This window comes from Caloenas nicobarica, chromosome 3 (assembly GCF_036013445.1).
Source record: "Caloenas nicobarica isolate bCalNic1 chromosome 3, bCalNic1.hap1, whole genome shotgun sequence".
Taxonomy (NCBI): Eukaryota; Metazoa; Chordata; class Aves; order Columbiformes; family Columbidae; genus Caloenas; species Caloenas nicobarica.
This window is the reverse complement of record NC_088247.1, coordinates 2,869,741-2,884,140: the sequence shown is the minus strand read 5'-3', so window position 1 is coordinate 2,884,140 and position 14,400 is coordinate 2,869,741. Positions and strand designations below refer to the sequence as shown.

General features: G+C 42.6%; 1 protein-coding gene across 2 annotated transcripts in view; it reads right to left on the bottom strand.

The window, feature by feature from the left end:
* Positions 1-10,081, bottom strand: part of MSRA (methionine sulfoxide reductase A) — a 302,120-nt gene extending 292,039 nt beyond the window's left edge. For both annotated transcript variants that reach the window (XM_065631686.1, XM_065631687.1), the window contains exon 1: positions 9,859-10,081. In XM_065631686.1, coding sequence (XP_065487758.1) covers positions 9,859-9,988 — 130 coding nt within the window. In that variant the 5' untranslated portion in view covers positions 9,989-10,081. The remainder of the gene's footprint in view (positions 1-9,858) is intronic.
* Between the last annotated feature and the right edge of the window lie 4,319 nt (positions 10,082-14,400).

The window sequence follows — 14,400 nt, the reverse complement described above, 5'->3', positions numbered from 1 at the left end:
GCCTTATTTGCATTCAAGAGGCTGCCAGTTGGGTGAAGTTTCTCCCCATTTAAGTCATTCTGTTTCCCAGCAACCCGCGCTGTTGCCAGGAGAAACCCCAGGGAGAGTTTCCTCCGCACCGGCCCCACCGCGGTCCCGGGGTCCAGCTTCATGCCGCGGTGTTTCGTGCCAGGGCACACATCCCACTGTGAGCCGCATGCCAAGTAGTCGACCAGGAACTCCAGGGACTCCAACGAGAGGGTGGGGTTTTTTTAATTTTATAACTTTTGAAGAGGGCTTAGTTATAAATGACACAGCCCTTCCTATTGCTATGTATTTAGAGGTGATAAGGCAGTGCAGGGTTTTTTCATCGGGGTGGTGTTACCTTGGGAGCAGCGTTTGACAGCTGGATGTGCAGCTCTGTAAATATATTTCCTATATGCTTTTAATCTATCGAGCATCACAAGTGTAAGCTAACTTCCTTTTTGTCATTGTTTTCCAGTTGCCAAGAGCAAAAAAGCACATGCAAACAACAAAAAAATCCCCGCTTCTCCTCACAACACCTTCCAAAATTTAAAAGTAATGGGTGTTCAAAAAGTAATTCCTGTTTTTCCAATGACAGTACAATATTTATAGTTGTGCACTTGGCTTGAAAATGATCTGTTTAGTGTTTAGATATAAATACCTGACAAGGTGGGAAAAAAAAAAAGAGAGGAAAAAAAAAGAGAGAAAGAGAAAAAGCCGTAGTATGTTAATACAGACAGGATTTCCAAGCAAATTCCTCTACACCTACCCATAAAGATCTTGCAACTACAAACATGAGAAGTTGCCTTTCAGATAATAAACAATTACTGGGGGTGAGGTGCTTCCATAAAGAAGTGTACTCTGCCTTACATCATTTCTCATTTGAATCTCAGCATATGCTGTGAAATTGTAATAAATTTAATAATTTATGGAAATTGATGGCTTGAGTGTATTTGAAGCAAAGACCATCTCTTAGAATGAAGAAATAAGTAATTAACTCTTCTGAATTGGAAAGGTAAATTGAAATTTGAGAAACACTAGACCATATATAACATTGTTACTCAATACACTCCTGAACTGTAATTCAATGGAAGTCAGATCTCCAATTTTTTGGCCCATATTCCATATAAATTGCAGTAAAAATGGGCAACTAGTTAATTCTTTATGTGAACCACCATATCAGGTAACTAAAGTGGTGGAAAACTTTAAGAAATTAATCCTTCTAAATCTTAAAAGAAACTGTAGGTTTTGTTCTAAGGCATAACCTCACTCAAGCATCTCTATTTTAGACCTACAATATAGTGATATTAAATTCATGTCTGAAAAAAAAAGTTTATATTTGCCTGTGATTAACAAAAATTTATCATTAAAGGAAAAAAATCTCATATTTTTCATTTTATCCCTTATATTCTACTGAAAAAAATATCTTAGAAAACATTTAGCTTACGTTTTAGTTTGCAGTTCTATTCCAAAATCTTGTGCCTTGCGCAATTTGGCAAACTGTCAGAATATCAGCAAAAATCAGTTTTAAAACTTCTCAACCTAACGCTGCATACATACATGGGCACAGAATATGCATAAGGTAGCAGATTTTTTCCCTAATTCTGCACAGTACAAAGAGGCTACAGAAACATGGATATTTCCATGACATACTAATTCGCAGGGACCAAGGGACCGGGCTGTCTCATTCCGCAGTTCTCCATTTTTCCATTCACCTTTGGTAGAAAAATATTGATTTAAGAGTAGGTTATTCAATGATCACAGCTCAGTGATATCCAGGGCACTTTGGCAGTGCAATGCCCCTGTAGCATAAATCAAAAGTATCTGATCACAGGCCACTAGTTTGAGCACAAAAATTTCTCTTCAGTGTTTTAAGAATGGTGAAAAAGATCAGCATGGACAGATATTCCACTAAAACAACCAGGTATAGAAGTAAAACAATGTAGGGGGTTATTTCTGCTTCTGAATGTTCATTGTGTTAGGAAACTATTAAGCTTCAAGAGATGTCCGACTAAATGCAACATTAAAAATTAATTAACCGAATCTTAACAGGACATATGATACCTAAAATCATCTCATTTAAAAATCTCTTGTGACATATACTCCCTGTAAAATTATAAAGTATACTATTCTTCATGCATACACAGGCAATTGGGGTGGAATCCGATCTGTCCATGTCCTGTGAAAAGCAAGAGGTACTTCAGCAGGCAAGGGACAGAATAGGAAAAGTAAAGCAGTTCCCATAAAATACCTGTTTATGTTCTGCATAAATTTACTGTCAAGAAGTGTATCTCTGACGGAAGAGCAGGCGATCCCTGTGGTAAAACTTCAGAACATTCCCTAGGAACTTTAGAAAAAAACTGACATACCCACATTCAGCCTGGGGAAAACTGAAACACACTTCAGAAGAAAATTCTGACTACTTGGACATGGAGCATCCTGCAAGACTGACAGCAGCATGTCCCACACCACAATGGGTCGGGCTGTTATTTTGCAGAAATGCAAAAGTGTTGTGCCTAAAAAGAGCAGATTTGGGGATCTTGCTCCGGCCTCCTGCAGTCACTTAAGGAGGTATCATCATCCCGGGTATGCTTTGGCTGGTTATTTGGATATGTCTGCAAATAGAGTCACAAGAAATTCATGATGGAATTCAAGGTTTGAAGAGTTATGGTGATGTTCCAGAATGTGATGACATGACCATATTTGAATAAATGTTGATTTTCTTGTTCAAGAATAAATTTAGATTGTTGTTCATGGAAAAATAAGACATCCCCTGAAAATAAGCCCTAACACATATTTTGGAGCAAAAATCAATATAAGACCCTGTCTTATTTTCGGGGAAACAGGGTAGCTATGGACATAAATTGTAATAAGAAACAATTCCACAAAAAGTGACAAGAGTAAAAAGACAGCACATCCCACACTGCAATGGGTCAGGCTGTTATTTTGCAGAAATGCAAAAGTGTTGTGCCCAAGAAGATGAGATTTGGGGATCTTGCTCCGGCCTCCTGCAGTCACTACTGCAGACCACTACTATTTTTATAAATATAAGCATTTTCTATGTAAGCATTTATTAGCAAAATATTGATTTTAAAAAATTCAGAAGTTACTGAAGTAAGACGCAAAGCTATGTCTCAAGATAATTCAAATTAAGTAGTTTTCCAGTTGCCCAACTGCATGTCTTAACTTCCATCATCCCGGGTATGTTCTGGCTGGTCATTTTGATATATCTGCTTTGGATGTCTTTTCAGCCTCCCAACAGGATCACCAAGATCCAGAAGGAATTCTGTAACTGCTGGAGTATCCTCGAAAAGACGGGACACTGCTGCTACCACTATAGCCAAGAGGATTTATAGAATCATAGAATCATTTTGGTTGGAAAAGACCTTTAAGATCATCAGTTTCAACCATCCATCTAGCACTGCCAAGTTCACCTCTAAACCATGGCCCTGAGAACCTCATCTGTGCATCCCAGCACGGCTGGAAGTGACCTCTGGAGATAACCCAGAGCCAGGGCAGCTGGAGCAGGTTGCTCAGGACTGTGTCCTGTCAGATTTTTACTGTCTCCAAGGGTGGAGAAGCTACAACTTCTCCGGGCAACCTGTCCCACTGTTCAACCAACCTTGGAGATTAAAATAAAAACGTTTTCTTCTTATGTTGAAATGGAATTTCCGGCATTTCTTTTTGTGCCTGTTGCCTCTTATCCATCCACAGCGATCCAGTGAGAAGAGTCTGTCTCCATCTCCTTTACTCCTTCCCATCAGTTATTTAGACACATTGATAAACCCCCCTGAGCACCATGTCCCAGCTTAACCAAATTAAAGGCAGAGTCACCCTTTCGCTCAAAGATCATGTATTTGTTTTAACACTATCAAGCCAACTAAAGCTGAAATATTCCTGCTACATCTGAAGACAATAATAATAAAATAAGGGTGAGACCTATCGAAATCTCATTTCCCGTGCTCACTAGCCACATTCTTCTCCGGCATAAAAAATTCAGTGGAACTTTTCCTGACTCCGCTATGTCAAGTTGAAGTACTAACTCCACATAGAACTGAAATTCACTGTTGTATTAATTTAATGTAAAATATACAGACTTGGAATTAAATCAAATAGTCAAAGTAAATGTAGATTAATTCCTAAAGTTCAACACAGAATCAGACACTATACCGATGACTTTTTCAAGTCTCTCAGGTATGCAGAGGATCACCGAAACACAAAGCTCCCAGTGCAACACTTTCACTCAAAATGTTAGTTATCCTTTGGTATATAAACAGAAAAATATTGAGTAGGAACAAAACTGCAGTTGACAATATCACTAGTGAAATCCTGTGTCTACTTCCAATATCCAGATCTCAAGGAAGACCTTAAGTAATTCATGACTGTTTAAGGAAGAGAAACAAAAATTAAGAAATTATTGAAAATGTGCATTCTGCTGACAGAACAAAAAATCACTTTGCTTGATTTATGTCTCGTTAAAGTCTTTGGTTTTTTAAAAAATAAGATTAAACAGCAATTTAATTATGATCTAGATGTATTTCATGAAAACCAGAAAACACATACTACCATGGTTTTCATCTTCATGAAGGAAACTGTACAACGCTGCAACAGTTGGTAGTTGAAATACAACAAAGTGACTCAAAAGATGCACCTTTTTAACGGACAGAGTTGTAAAACACTGGAACAATTTATGAAATTTTGCTGTGGATCGTCTGTCAAATGACATTTTTAATCAATGTTTTCTTTAAAGAGCATGATCTGATTCAAGCGAGAATTAATTCCTGCTGCGCTCTTTTTTATATGGAAGGTCAGACTAAAGTTCACCGCGACCTCCTCCACATTTGTAATTATTGCTCTATTAATCTATAACTATAAAGCTAAGAGGCTTAATAAGTTTAAACAATCCTAAGACTGTCTACCCATGAGCTGTAAGTTTACTGCCTCAAAAAAGTTAACCCACTACTGATATGTATGTTACAATATAAGTACCTCTGCTAGGAACATACCCTGTTTCCCCAAAAATAAGAGGGTCTTATATTAATTTTGGCTCCAAAAGATTCTTGCTTTTTTTACATGTATAGCTGCCTGGACACTATTTAAATTGACTTCTTAAATGAATCGTAATTAGGGCTTATTTTTGGAGTAGGGCTTATATTTTGAGCATCCTCAAAAACCCTGAAAAATCACGCTAGGGCTTATTTTCAGGGTAGGGCTTATTTGGGGGGAAACAGGGTAGCTGGGACCACAGAGAGAGAGAAGATATTTCCTGACACTTCTCATTGGGACCAATGGGACAAAATATTCTTTTAATTTACTACGCACTGCTATCTCGGGCTATCTAGCAGAAAAAAATAGTCCCTCTGTGTGTATATATACGTATTATTACACAAGGTCTTTCACAGGAGGTTCCCTCTACATTATTAGGGCCCCTTGACTAGTGCTGCTACCACTATCATAAAATAAAATACTCAATTAAATAGTGTAAGCAGTATATACTCATGTACTCATAAAACACAGTAATATTTCAGCAGTAATGTAACTAAAATTAATTCTGAAAACTTGGAGTTATACTAGAAAGGTAGAAGCAATAAATAATATGTGATTTTACTATAAAGCACAACATTGTATTGCACCATTATATAGAAATCATATGAAAGAAATAATTTTCAAACACGAATGCAGCAGCTCTACTGCAACAAAAGAAAACAGCACAACAAACTCTAATTCCCAAAGTATGAAATTTGTTGAAGAGTAACTGAAGCTTACTAATGTTTGTATTGTTTTCAACTCATATTCTGGAATTTATCCCTGTTGAACCAACTTCTACAAACAGAACCCTTTGTATCACAAACCAACTACTTCCAGTCACTTCACAGAAATTCGTGGAATATAGAAGGTTTAACTGCATAATTTTCTTAGACTCAGATTCTAAATTACTAATAACCTTACGATAAAACAAGAAAAAGAGTTACACAGCCAAGGTCAAGACTCACATAATGCACAAGCAGGTACAACGCAATTAACACAACGTGCAGGAGGCACCAAGGGAGCCCAGAAGTGCAGAACTGAGGAACAAAAGATCATGTGGAAAAACTGGGAACTTCATCAGAAGCACAGAGTTGCTTAATGAAATAAAATGCAAAGAGAGAGCATACAAGGAGAAACAATAAAAAGCAAGAGTACTGGTATATCAAAGCCTTGTCTAGGCATTTAGAGACAAAATCGGAAAGGCCAAAACTGGAGTGAAAACTACCCTTTTTCCCTGAAAATAAGACCTACCCCAAAAATAAGCCCTAGCACAATTTTTCAGGATTTTTGAGGATGCTCAAAACATAAGCCCTACTCCAAAAATAAGCCCTAGTTACAGTTCATAAAAAAGTCAACTTAAATACTGTCCAGGCAGCTATACATGTAAAAAAGTAAAATTAATTGGCACTAGAATGCAGCAGGACAGATAGACCCTTCACCAAGAAAAGCAGACACCCCCAAAAGAAACAGAGCAAATAGAGTCACAAGAAATTCATGATGGCATTCAGGGTTTGAAGAGAAAATCCAAGTGCATTGATGAATAGAGACGATGGCCTAGAAGTACCACAGAAAAGACTGAAGTACTGAAAACCTCTTTTGCTGAAATCTTCACAAAGTCTGTTCCAAAACCTCTCCATCCATTGGCACAGTCAGAAAGAAAAGCAGCAATGTGGGAAAAAATGGGTTATAACTACTAATGTGTTCAAGGAGTCACATGGAGTTTTCCCAGGGCTGTGAAGCAAGCTCGCTGATGTGACCACCAGAAATGTGTGACAGTTATAACGATATCTAGATGAATACTGGTAACCGGGAGAGATCTCTGATATTAATGCCAAGATTTGGGCTACAGTAACAGCCTTTTTTAACGAAGGCAAAAAGAGGATTGAGGAGCTATAAGCTGCTCAGTCTCAGTTCAGTCCCAGGGAAGATAACGGTGTATCTCCTCAAAAATCATTTCCAAATACAAAGAGAACGGGAAAGTCATCGGGAATAGTCGGCACGTTTACCAAAGGCAAATCACGCTCCATCAGTCGGGTTTTACGATGAAAAGATTGGCTACGCGGCTGAGGACAAAGCAGTGGATGTAATACACATTGACTTTTGCAGGGCTTCTGACACCGTCTCTTGCAGCATTTGCATTAGGGAGCTGAGAAAGCACTGGCTGAAGAACAGACTTAGTAGGCACTGAATACATCAAAAATTGGCAGAACCACCATAGTCAAAAGGCAGCAATCAATATCTTGATGTCTGGCATGTAGCAGGTTACCCCAGGGGCTGACGCTGGGACAAATATCATTCAATATCTTAAAGAATAACATGAATGATGTGACAGAAAACACGCTCAGCAAATTTGAGGGCAAGGCTAACCAGAGGGTGAGAGTGGACACTCCAAACAGCAGAGCTTCAATGAACAAGACCTTGGAAAATTACAGGTCTACATCAACAGAAACCTCATGAAGATCAACAAGGAGAAGCACAAGCTCTGCACCAGTGTAAAATAATGTGCATGTCAAGAGGAGGGACCAGACTCTTTTCCGTGGTGCCCAACGACAAGGAGAGGGGCAATGGGCACAGACTGAAGCACAGGAGGGTCCATCTGAACATGAGGAGAAACTTCTTTACTGTGAGGTGCCAGAGCCTGGATCAGGCTGCCCAGAGCGGGTGTGGAGTCTCCTTCTCTGGAGACATTCAAACCCACCTGGACCGACCTGTGTGACCTGCTCTGGTGACCATGTCCAGTATTGGGTACTCAGTTCAAGAGACACGTTAAGAAAACAGCAAGGGTCTACAAGGTCAACGGTCAGGTTGGTCGGCAGCCTACAGCACACAAACCTACAGAGCTCGCAGACGCTGGAAGCATTTCAGCTGGTGAAGGGTAAACTAGAAAGAAATGTTACTGAGTAAATGTGACGTTAAAATTTAAATGGCCTTTCTTTCCTGAAAGGAGTTTACACCTGAAAAATTTTAACTTTTGCAGTTCATTGGAGCTCCATGCCGTTGCTAAGTACATAACATCATGTTTAGTCATAGAAGAATGTCCAAAAAGTGTCATATTTAGCCTCATGAGGACGGTTTTTGTACAGCAGCAGAAAATAACTCCGTCTATGGAGTTACAGAGCATAAGATGGGCCTAGTGCATCTTCTGGCCAGGTTTTTATCCCCAAACAATGTGAAGGTGCCACTTTAATCTAGACAATCCACTACTTTCAGTACCATTTCTGGAGTTCATTGCCCTAATCCCATCTCTGCACCACTCTTTCGAGTCCACCTTCCCCACATCAGACATAATACTCTTCCCGATACCTTTAATTTCACGACATTCAGCATTTTACCAAATATCTATACAATGTAAGATATTACTATGTCCTCAAACACTAAGCTTGTGCCATCATCCATTTATTATTCTCCCACCAGCACTTACGTACCTTATGTGTTTTGTTTTGGTTTTTTTTCCTAAGTTCACAGACTTCATTAGGGACCTTTGGTGCCCGGAGCAAAGATCCATATAAATAAACACCTTGTATAATGGAAGAAAGGTCGTCCATGTATCAAGCTGCCACTATAATTCCTATTTAACAGTGATAACAGTCATCTTGCAAAGTTTTTAGTTTCCAGGAGGCCCAACAATGTAAATCTTGGTTGATATTTTGCTTACGTGAGAGCATACGTTCACTCAAAATAAAACGAGTACTGGAGAATCACTGAAAGAATTATTTTTGAAAAACTCAAAACCACTTTGCAAACATTAAGGTTAGCACATCCACGCCATGCTTAGGCATTATTTTGAGGTATTATTATTTCAAAGGGATAAGGTAATCTGTTTGAAACCCTGAAAGGGACTACTAGGGCCCTAAAAATGAAACGGAAAATTCATATGTGAGGAAAAACAGGTATGTGCTTGTTGGTTGCTCCAGGAATCACAGAATGTCAGGGGTTGGAGGGGACCTCGAAAGCTCATCCAGTGCAATCCCCCCGTCGGAGCAGGAACACCCAGATGAGGTTACACAGGAAGGTGTCCAGGCGGGTTGGAATGTCTGCAGAGAAGGAGACTCCACAACCTCCCTGGGCAGCCTGGGCCAGGCTCTGGCACCCTCACTGAGAAGAAGTTTCTTCTCAAATTTAAGTGGAACATACTGTGTTCCAGTTTGTCCCCATTGCCCCTTGTCCTATCACTGGTTGTCACCGAGAAGAGCCTGGCTCCATCCTCCTGACACTCACCCTTTCCATATTTATAAACATTAACGAGGTCACCCCTCAGTCTCCTCTTCTCCAAGCTCAAGAGCCCCAGCTCCCTCAGCCTTTCCTCATAAGGGAAATGCTCCACTCCCTTTATCATCTTTGTTGCCCTGCGCTGGACTCTCTCCAGCAGTTAATTCCTGCGTTTCCTACAGGAAACGTCACTGTGGAGCTAAACCGCGAAATACGCGCGTCCTCAGGGCTCTCGCCTGAACTCCCGCTGCCTCACAGACACCGGACACCCCCGCCATGTCACACCCCCCCTGCCATGTCACAACCCCCCCCGCCATGTCACATCCCCCCCGCCATGTTACACCCCCCCCCGCCATGTCACAACCCCCCCCGCCATGTCACATACCCCCCCGCCATGTCACATACCCCCCCGCCATGTCACACCCCCCCGCCATGTCACACCCCCCCCGCCATGTCACCCCTCACACGATCGCGCAGGCGCCTCAGCCGCCGCCGCCCGCCCCGCCGGGAGCGCTCCGCGCATGCGCGCAGCGCCCGCCTGAGGCAGCGACCCCGCTTACCCCCCACCCCCGCCTCCTCACCCGCGGTGCCGGCGGGGGAGCGGGGCAGCGTTCCTACCTGCCACCGCCATGCGCTGGCTCCTGCCGGGGAGCGCTTCTTCCTTCCGCGGCAGCCGGGAGGCCCAGTCGCCCATCCTGACGGTGGAGCTGCAGAGCGTGCGGAGGAGGCGCCGCGGCGCTGCCGGCATCGCCCCCCCCGCCCGGAGGGCAGCGGGGCGGCGGCGGGGAGGGGTGAGCGGCCCCGGCGGCCGTTGGGACGGTTGGCGGCGGCGCGAGGGCGGGCGCGAGGCCCCGGGGACGCCCCCTGCCGGGCCGCGGCGGGAAGCGCCGGGTGTCCCCGTGTCCCCCCCCAACCCCGTCACCCCGGGCCTTGTGTCCCGGGGGCTGGGGAGAGGGAGCCCCTCTGTGCTCCCCCGGGTGGGAGGTCGGGCTCTGCTCCCCAGGAACAAGCGCCAGGACCAGAGGAAACGGCCTCAAGTTGCGCCAGGGGAGGTTGAGGTTGGATGTGGGGAACAATTTCTTCCCCAAAGGGCTGTGGGGCATTGGAACAGGCTGCCCAGGGCAGTGCTGGAGTCACCATCCCTGGTGGGGTTTAAAAGGTATTTACACGAGGTTCTCAGTGACATGGTTTAGTGCCAGAGTCAGGTTATGATTGGACTCGATGATCCTGAGGGGCTCTTCTGACTGAAATGATTCTATTCTATGATTCTACTCTGTGATTAAGGCTGAGGGAGCTGGGGCTCTGGAGCTTGGAGAAGAGGAGACTGAGGGGTGACCTCATTCATGGGGATCAATATGGAAAGGGGGAGTGTCAGGAGGATGGAGCCAGGCTCTTCTGGGTGACAGCCAGTGACAGGACAAGGGGCAATGGGTGCAAACCGGAACACAGGAGGTTCCACTTAAATTTGAGAAGAAACTTCTTCCCGGTGAGGGTGCCAGAGCCTGGCCCAGGCTGCCCAGGGAGGTTGTGGAGTCTCCTCCTCTGCAGACATTCCAACCCGCCTGGACACCTTCCTGTGTAACCTCATCTGGGTGTTCCTGCTCCAGCGGGGGGATTGCACTGGATGAGCTTTTGAGGCCCCTTCCAATCCCTGACATTCTGTGATTCCCGGGTGTGTGTCCCCAGCCGGCGTGTGCTCTGGAGGGGACATCACCCCTCAGGTCACACTGGCCCCCCTGCTCGGGGGGATTTGTGCCATGGTTTGCATGCACCCACCCAAAAACATCCCTTTTTAAGCCTGACAGTGTTCAAGAAGAGACTGGACAATGTCCTCAGACACACGGTGTGAACTGTGGGGTTGTTCTGTGCAGGGATAGGAGTTGGACTCGATCCTGGTGGGTCCCTTCCAACTCAGGACATTCTGTGATTCTTTCCTTGAGCTCTGCCTGCTGGACCTTGTCCCTGGGTTACTCTCTGTAAGCAGCTGTATGTTGTGCTCCTTGCTCTGGAGCCCCCTGCACACTTATACCCAGTTTGTTTTTTCCATGGACACTGCCTCAGTGCATATTGAACATATAACACCGTCAGGTTTCTAAAGGAAAACGCTTACAGAAACTAGAGCAATGTTTTGGTTTTCAAACAATTTAAGCTCGTTCTATGCATATGGTCAGTAGAAGGGAAATTTGTACAAAACCTTGCAAAGGGAGTTGGTGAACTAGGCAGGGGTCTTGCTCTGAGAATTTCAGACTATGGGAAAAAGCAATGCACAAGTCAGAAGAAGCAAAGAACTTATAGATACATGACAGTAATCTTATAGACTATAAACTTATAGAACATGATAGTAATTAAGTGCAAAATTCATCTGGAGGGTTTTGAAAAAGTTGGATTGCTGCTGAGTGGGAGAAAAGATGATAAAATGACAGACTAATGCCCAGTCTGTGAGAGGAGGGCCAGATAACTCTCTCAAAAAATGGTCTGTGACAAAGGAACGCAGTTCCATTCAGCTCATAATCAAGCTGGATTTTACATGGACATGATACTCTTGAGACATAGAATTTAATTCATATTTATAAAGAAGCTGGATATGGCAATACTGAGAATTCCCAGATGCTCCTAAAAGATTCTAGAGAAGCAGGAAATTCATGTTTTAGGAGTCAGGCTTTCTTCAGAATTCATATGGGAACCTGAGAGGGAAGCTGTCCCAACTCTGGTTTTAGCTTCACTGTTCCTGTGGAAGGTGAACAACATCCTCTTTGAGCACAAGTAGCCCCAAGGTTGCAGTCCATTTTTCAAGTTTTGATAAATTTTGATACATTTAGAACCAGATTGCAGCCCATTTTTCAGGTTTTGTTAAATTTTGATACATTTAGAATCAGAGAGATCAGGACTGGAGAGGACCTCTGGTGACCTCCAAGAGAGTCTTGCAAAAACCTGAAGAAAATCCACTAAATAATGAGTGAGTAGAGATGCATATGGTAACTAACTGATGTTTTGACAGTACAAGTTAGTAAGGATCAGAAATGCTCAGTCACAAAGTGTGAATTTAATTTAAAACATGTTCACCTAATTAGCTGTTCTCTCACTTAAGAGTCACGCTGCCATTTCCTGGCTTTGCAAGAAGCCACTAAAGGTGATGACATCCACTGGTTTTATACTGAGCGTTTTTTATGTTTCAACATATATATCTGCACACACCACTCTCTGCCATGAATATCTTTTTTAAAAAATGCACCAGTTAATATCAGGATGGATGGCAAAGCAATTTTCCCGTAAGAGTTAATCTATCTGTGAGCCTGAATCTTTTCCCGTGAGCATCGTCGCTGCCGCTTTGTGCACCATTCCATTTTCATTGCCATCTTCCTTGCGCGAATCGAGGTCGGGCAGAGGTGAAGGGCAGAAAAACAGACTCAGGTTTGGCTTTTCAGCCTCGCGGATGAAGTAGCCGAGATCATTTGGAGCCCTGATGCGCAAAATAAACAAATAAAAACTGCTGATTTTCAGAAGTGCTTCTTGGCTCTGTGGAAACAGAATACTTTTAAAATTAGATAAATCCCGCTTATGTTTCAGCGAAGTGTGGACTGTCCTCTCATTCAGTGGGTCGAGGTGTGGGTAGTTTGAAAATTAAATTCTAACTTGCAGAAGTTTTCTTAAGACAGATTTGCCTGTCCAAGCAAGCAGCGGAACCTGATTATCTTTTTACTTATAATGTACCGTGCTTCACACTTAAACGTAGACTTTCTATATACCAACACATAAATTGAATTAAGGAGTATATCAGGAATAAGCCTGGCTTAAGGCACCTACACAGTGCTTTCATTCCCATGTAATAATCACGGTATCCCCAGCACACCAATGTTACAGCATGTGCTAAAATTCTTCAGGAAACCAGCATGAAGAAGGAAAAATTGTGTATATTGGTCACCCAGTCCTAGGAACTTGCTCAAAACTTACACAGTTTTCTCAAGGACCTGACATTTACTGAACATAACTTAACTCCAAAGGAAAGGATTTACTGGCTTTTGTAGTTTAGGATAGATGCATTTTTCTCATATAGCGAAATTTTTTGTATCTTGAAACCAGTAAAGCCCCGTGTAACCTTCTCCCTGGTGACACTGATCATAAAGCCAGGTTTGGGCTGCTGGAAAAAGAATCTCTATTTTTTTTTAAATTTGAAAACATGCAGTGAAAGATCCTCCATAGGCTTTAGTGGATTATTCAGTGCTCGATTACTGTTAAAAAAATGCACGTTATTTTTAGGTTAGCTTCAGCTCCCACCCGTTAAATCTTAGCTTATCTTTCCTAGAATGAAGAGATTTATTTTATCCAGTCTTAGTTATCCAGACTTAATTGTGGTCACTCCTCAAGATAAACAGAACTCCGGGAGTTCATCACCATGAACCATTTTCTAATTCTTTAAGTATCATCATTGCACTCCTCTGTGCCCTCTCCAGGTTTCCAAATGACGTTTCCTGATCTGTTTTTTCACTTTGATGAAGATGTGAATAATAAATACGACATTCTGGTGGTTTCTTCATTCGTGCTTGGGTTTGCATTCATCTGCCCAAGGGCAATGTTGAACCTTCCTGCCTCAGAGCTGATTTCCAAGGGCTTTTCAGGAATTCATTACCAATGTATAAAAATATATAGATGATTATGGCAGATATCTAGAAAATTAAATTGCTAGTAGAGACTTGTACCAATCCCCTGTCTCTGTCACTACCACTCCTGCGGTTTTTGGGTCAGCAGCCAGCAGTTGAAAATAATTTTCTATGTTGTTCTCCGTAATTGATAAAAATTGATAAAAAATAAGAATAAGATAAAAAAGAACGGAGCTTAGGACTGATGCTGACATGACATCACTGCAAACACACCGACCCTGTGATGATTGCCTCATTTTAATCACATTTTGTGACTGGTTGGGTAACGAGATCGCTGAAAAAGCACATCTTTTCATCAGAACAAACCCACTGCTCCGGTTTTAGCAAAAAAAAAAAGACATGAACTGGTTCCAAGGGTTTTCCAATCAAGGGAACTGGAGACTTTGAAGTGCCACAATTCCTTTTGGAAACAAGAGACCCGAATTTCTGTATCAACAGCTGTGTTGCCCCAGAAGGACAGTGAAGATGATAATACAGTAAAGAAATCTACACCAGACAGTTT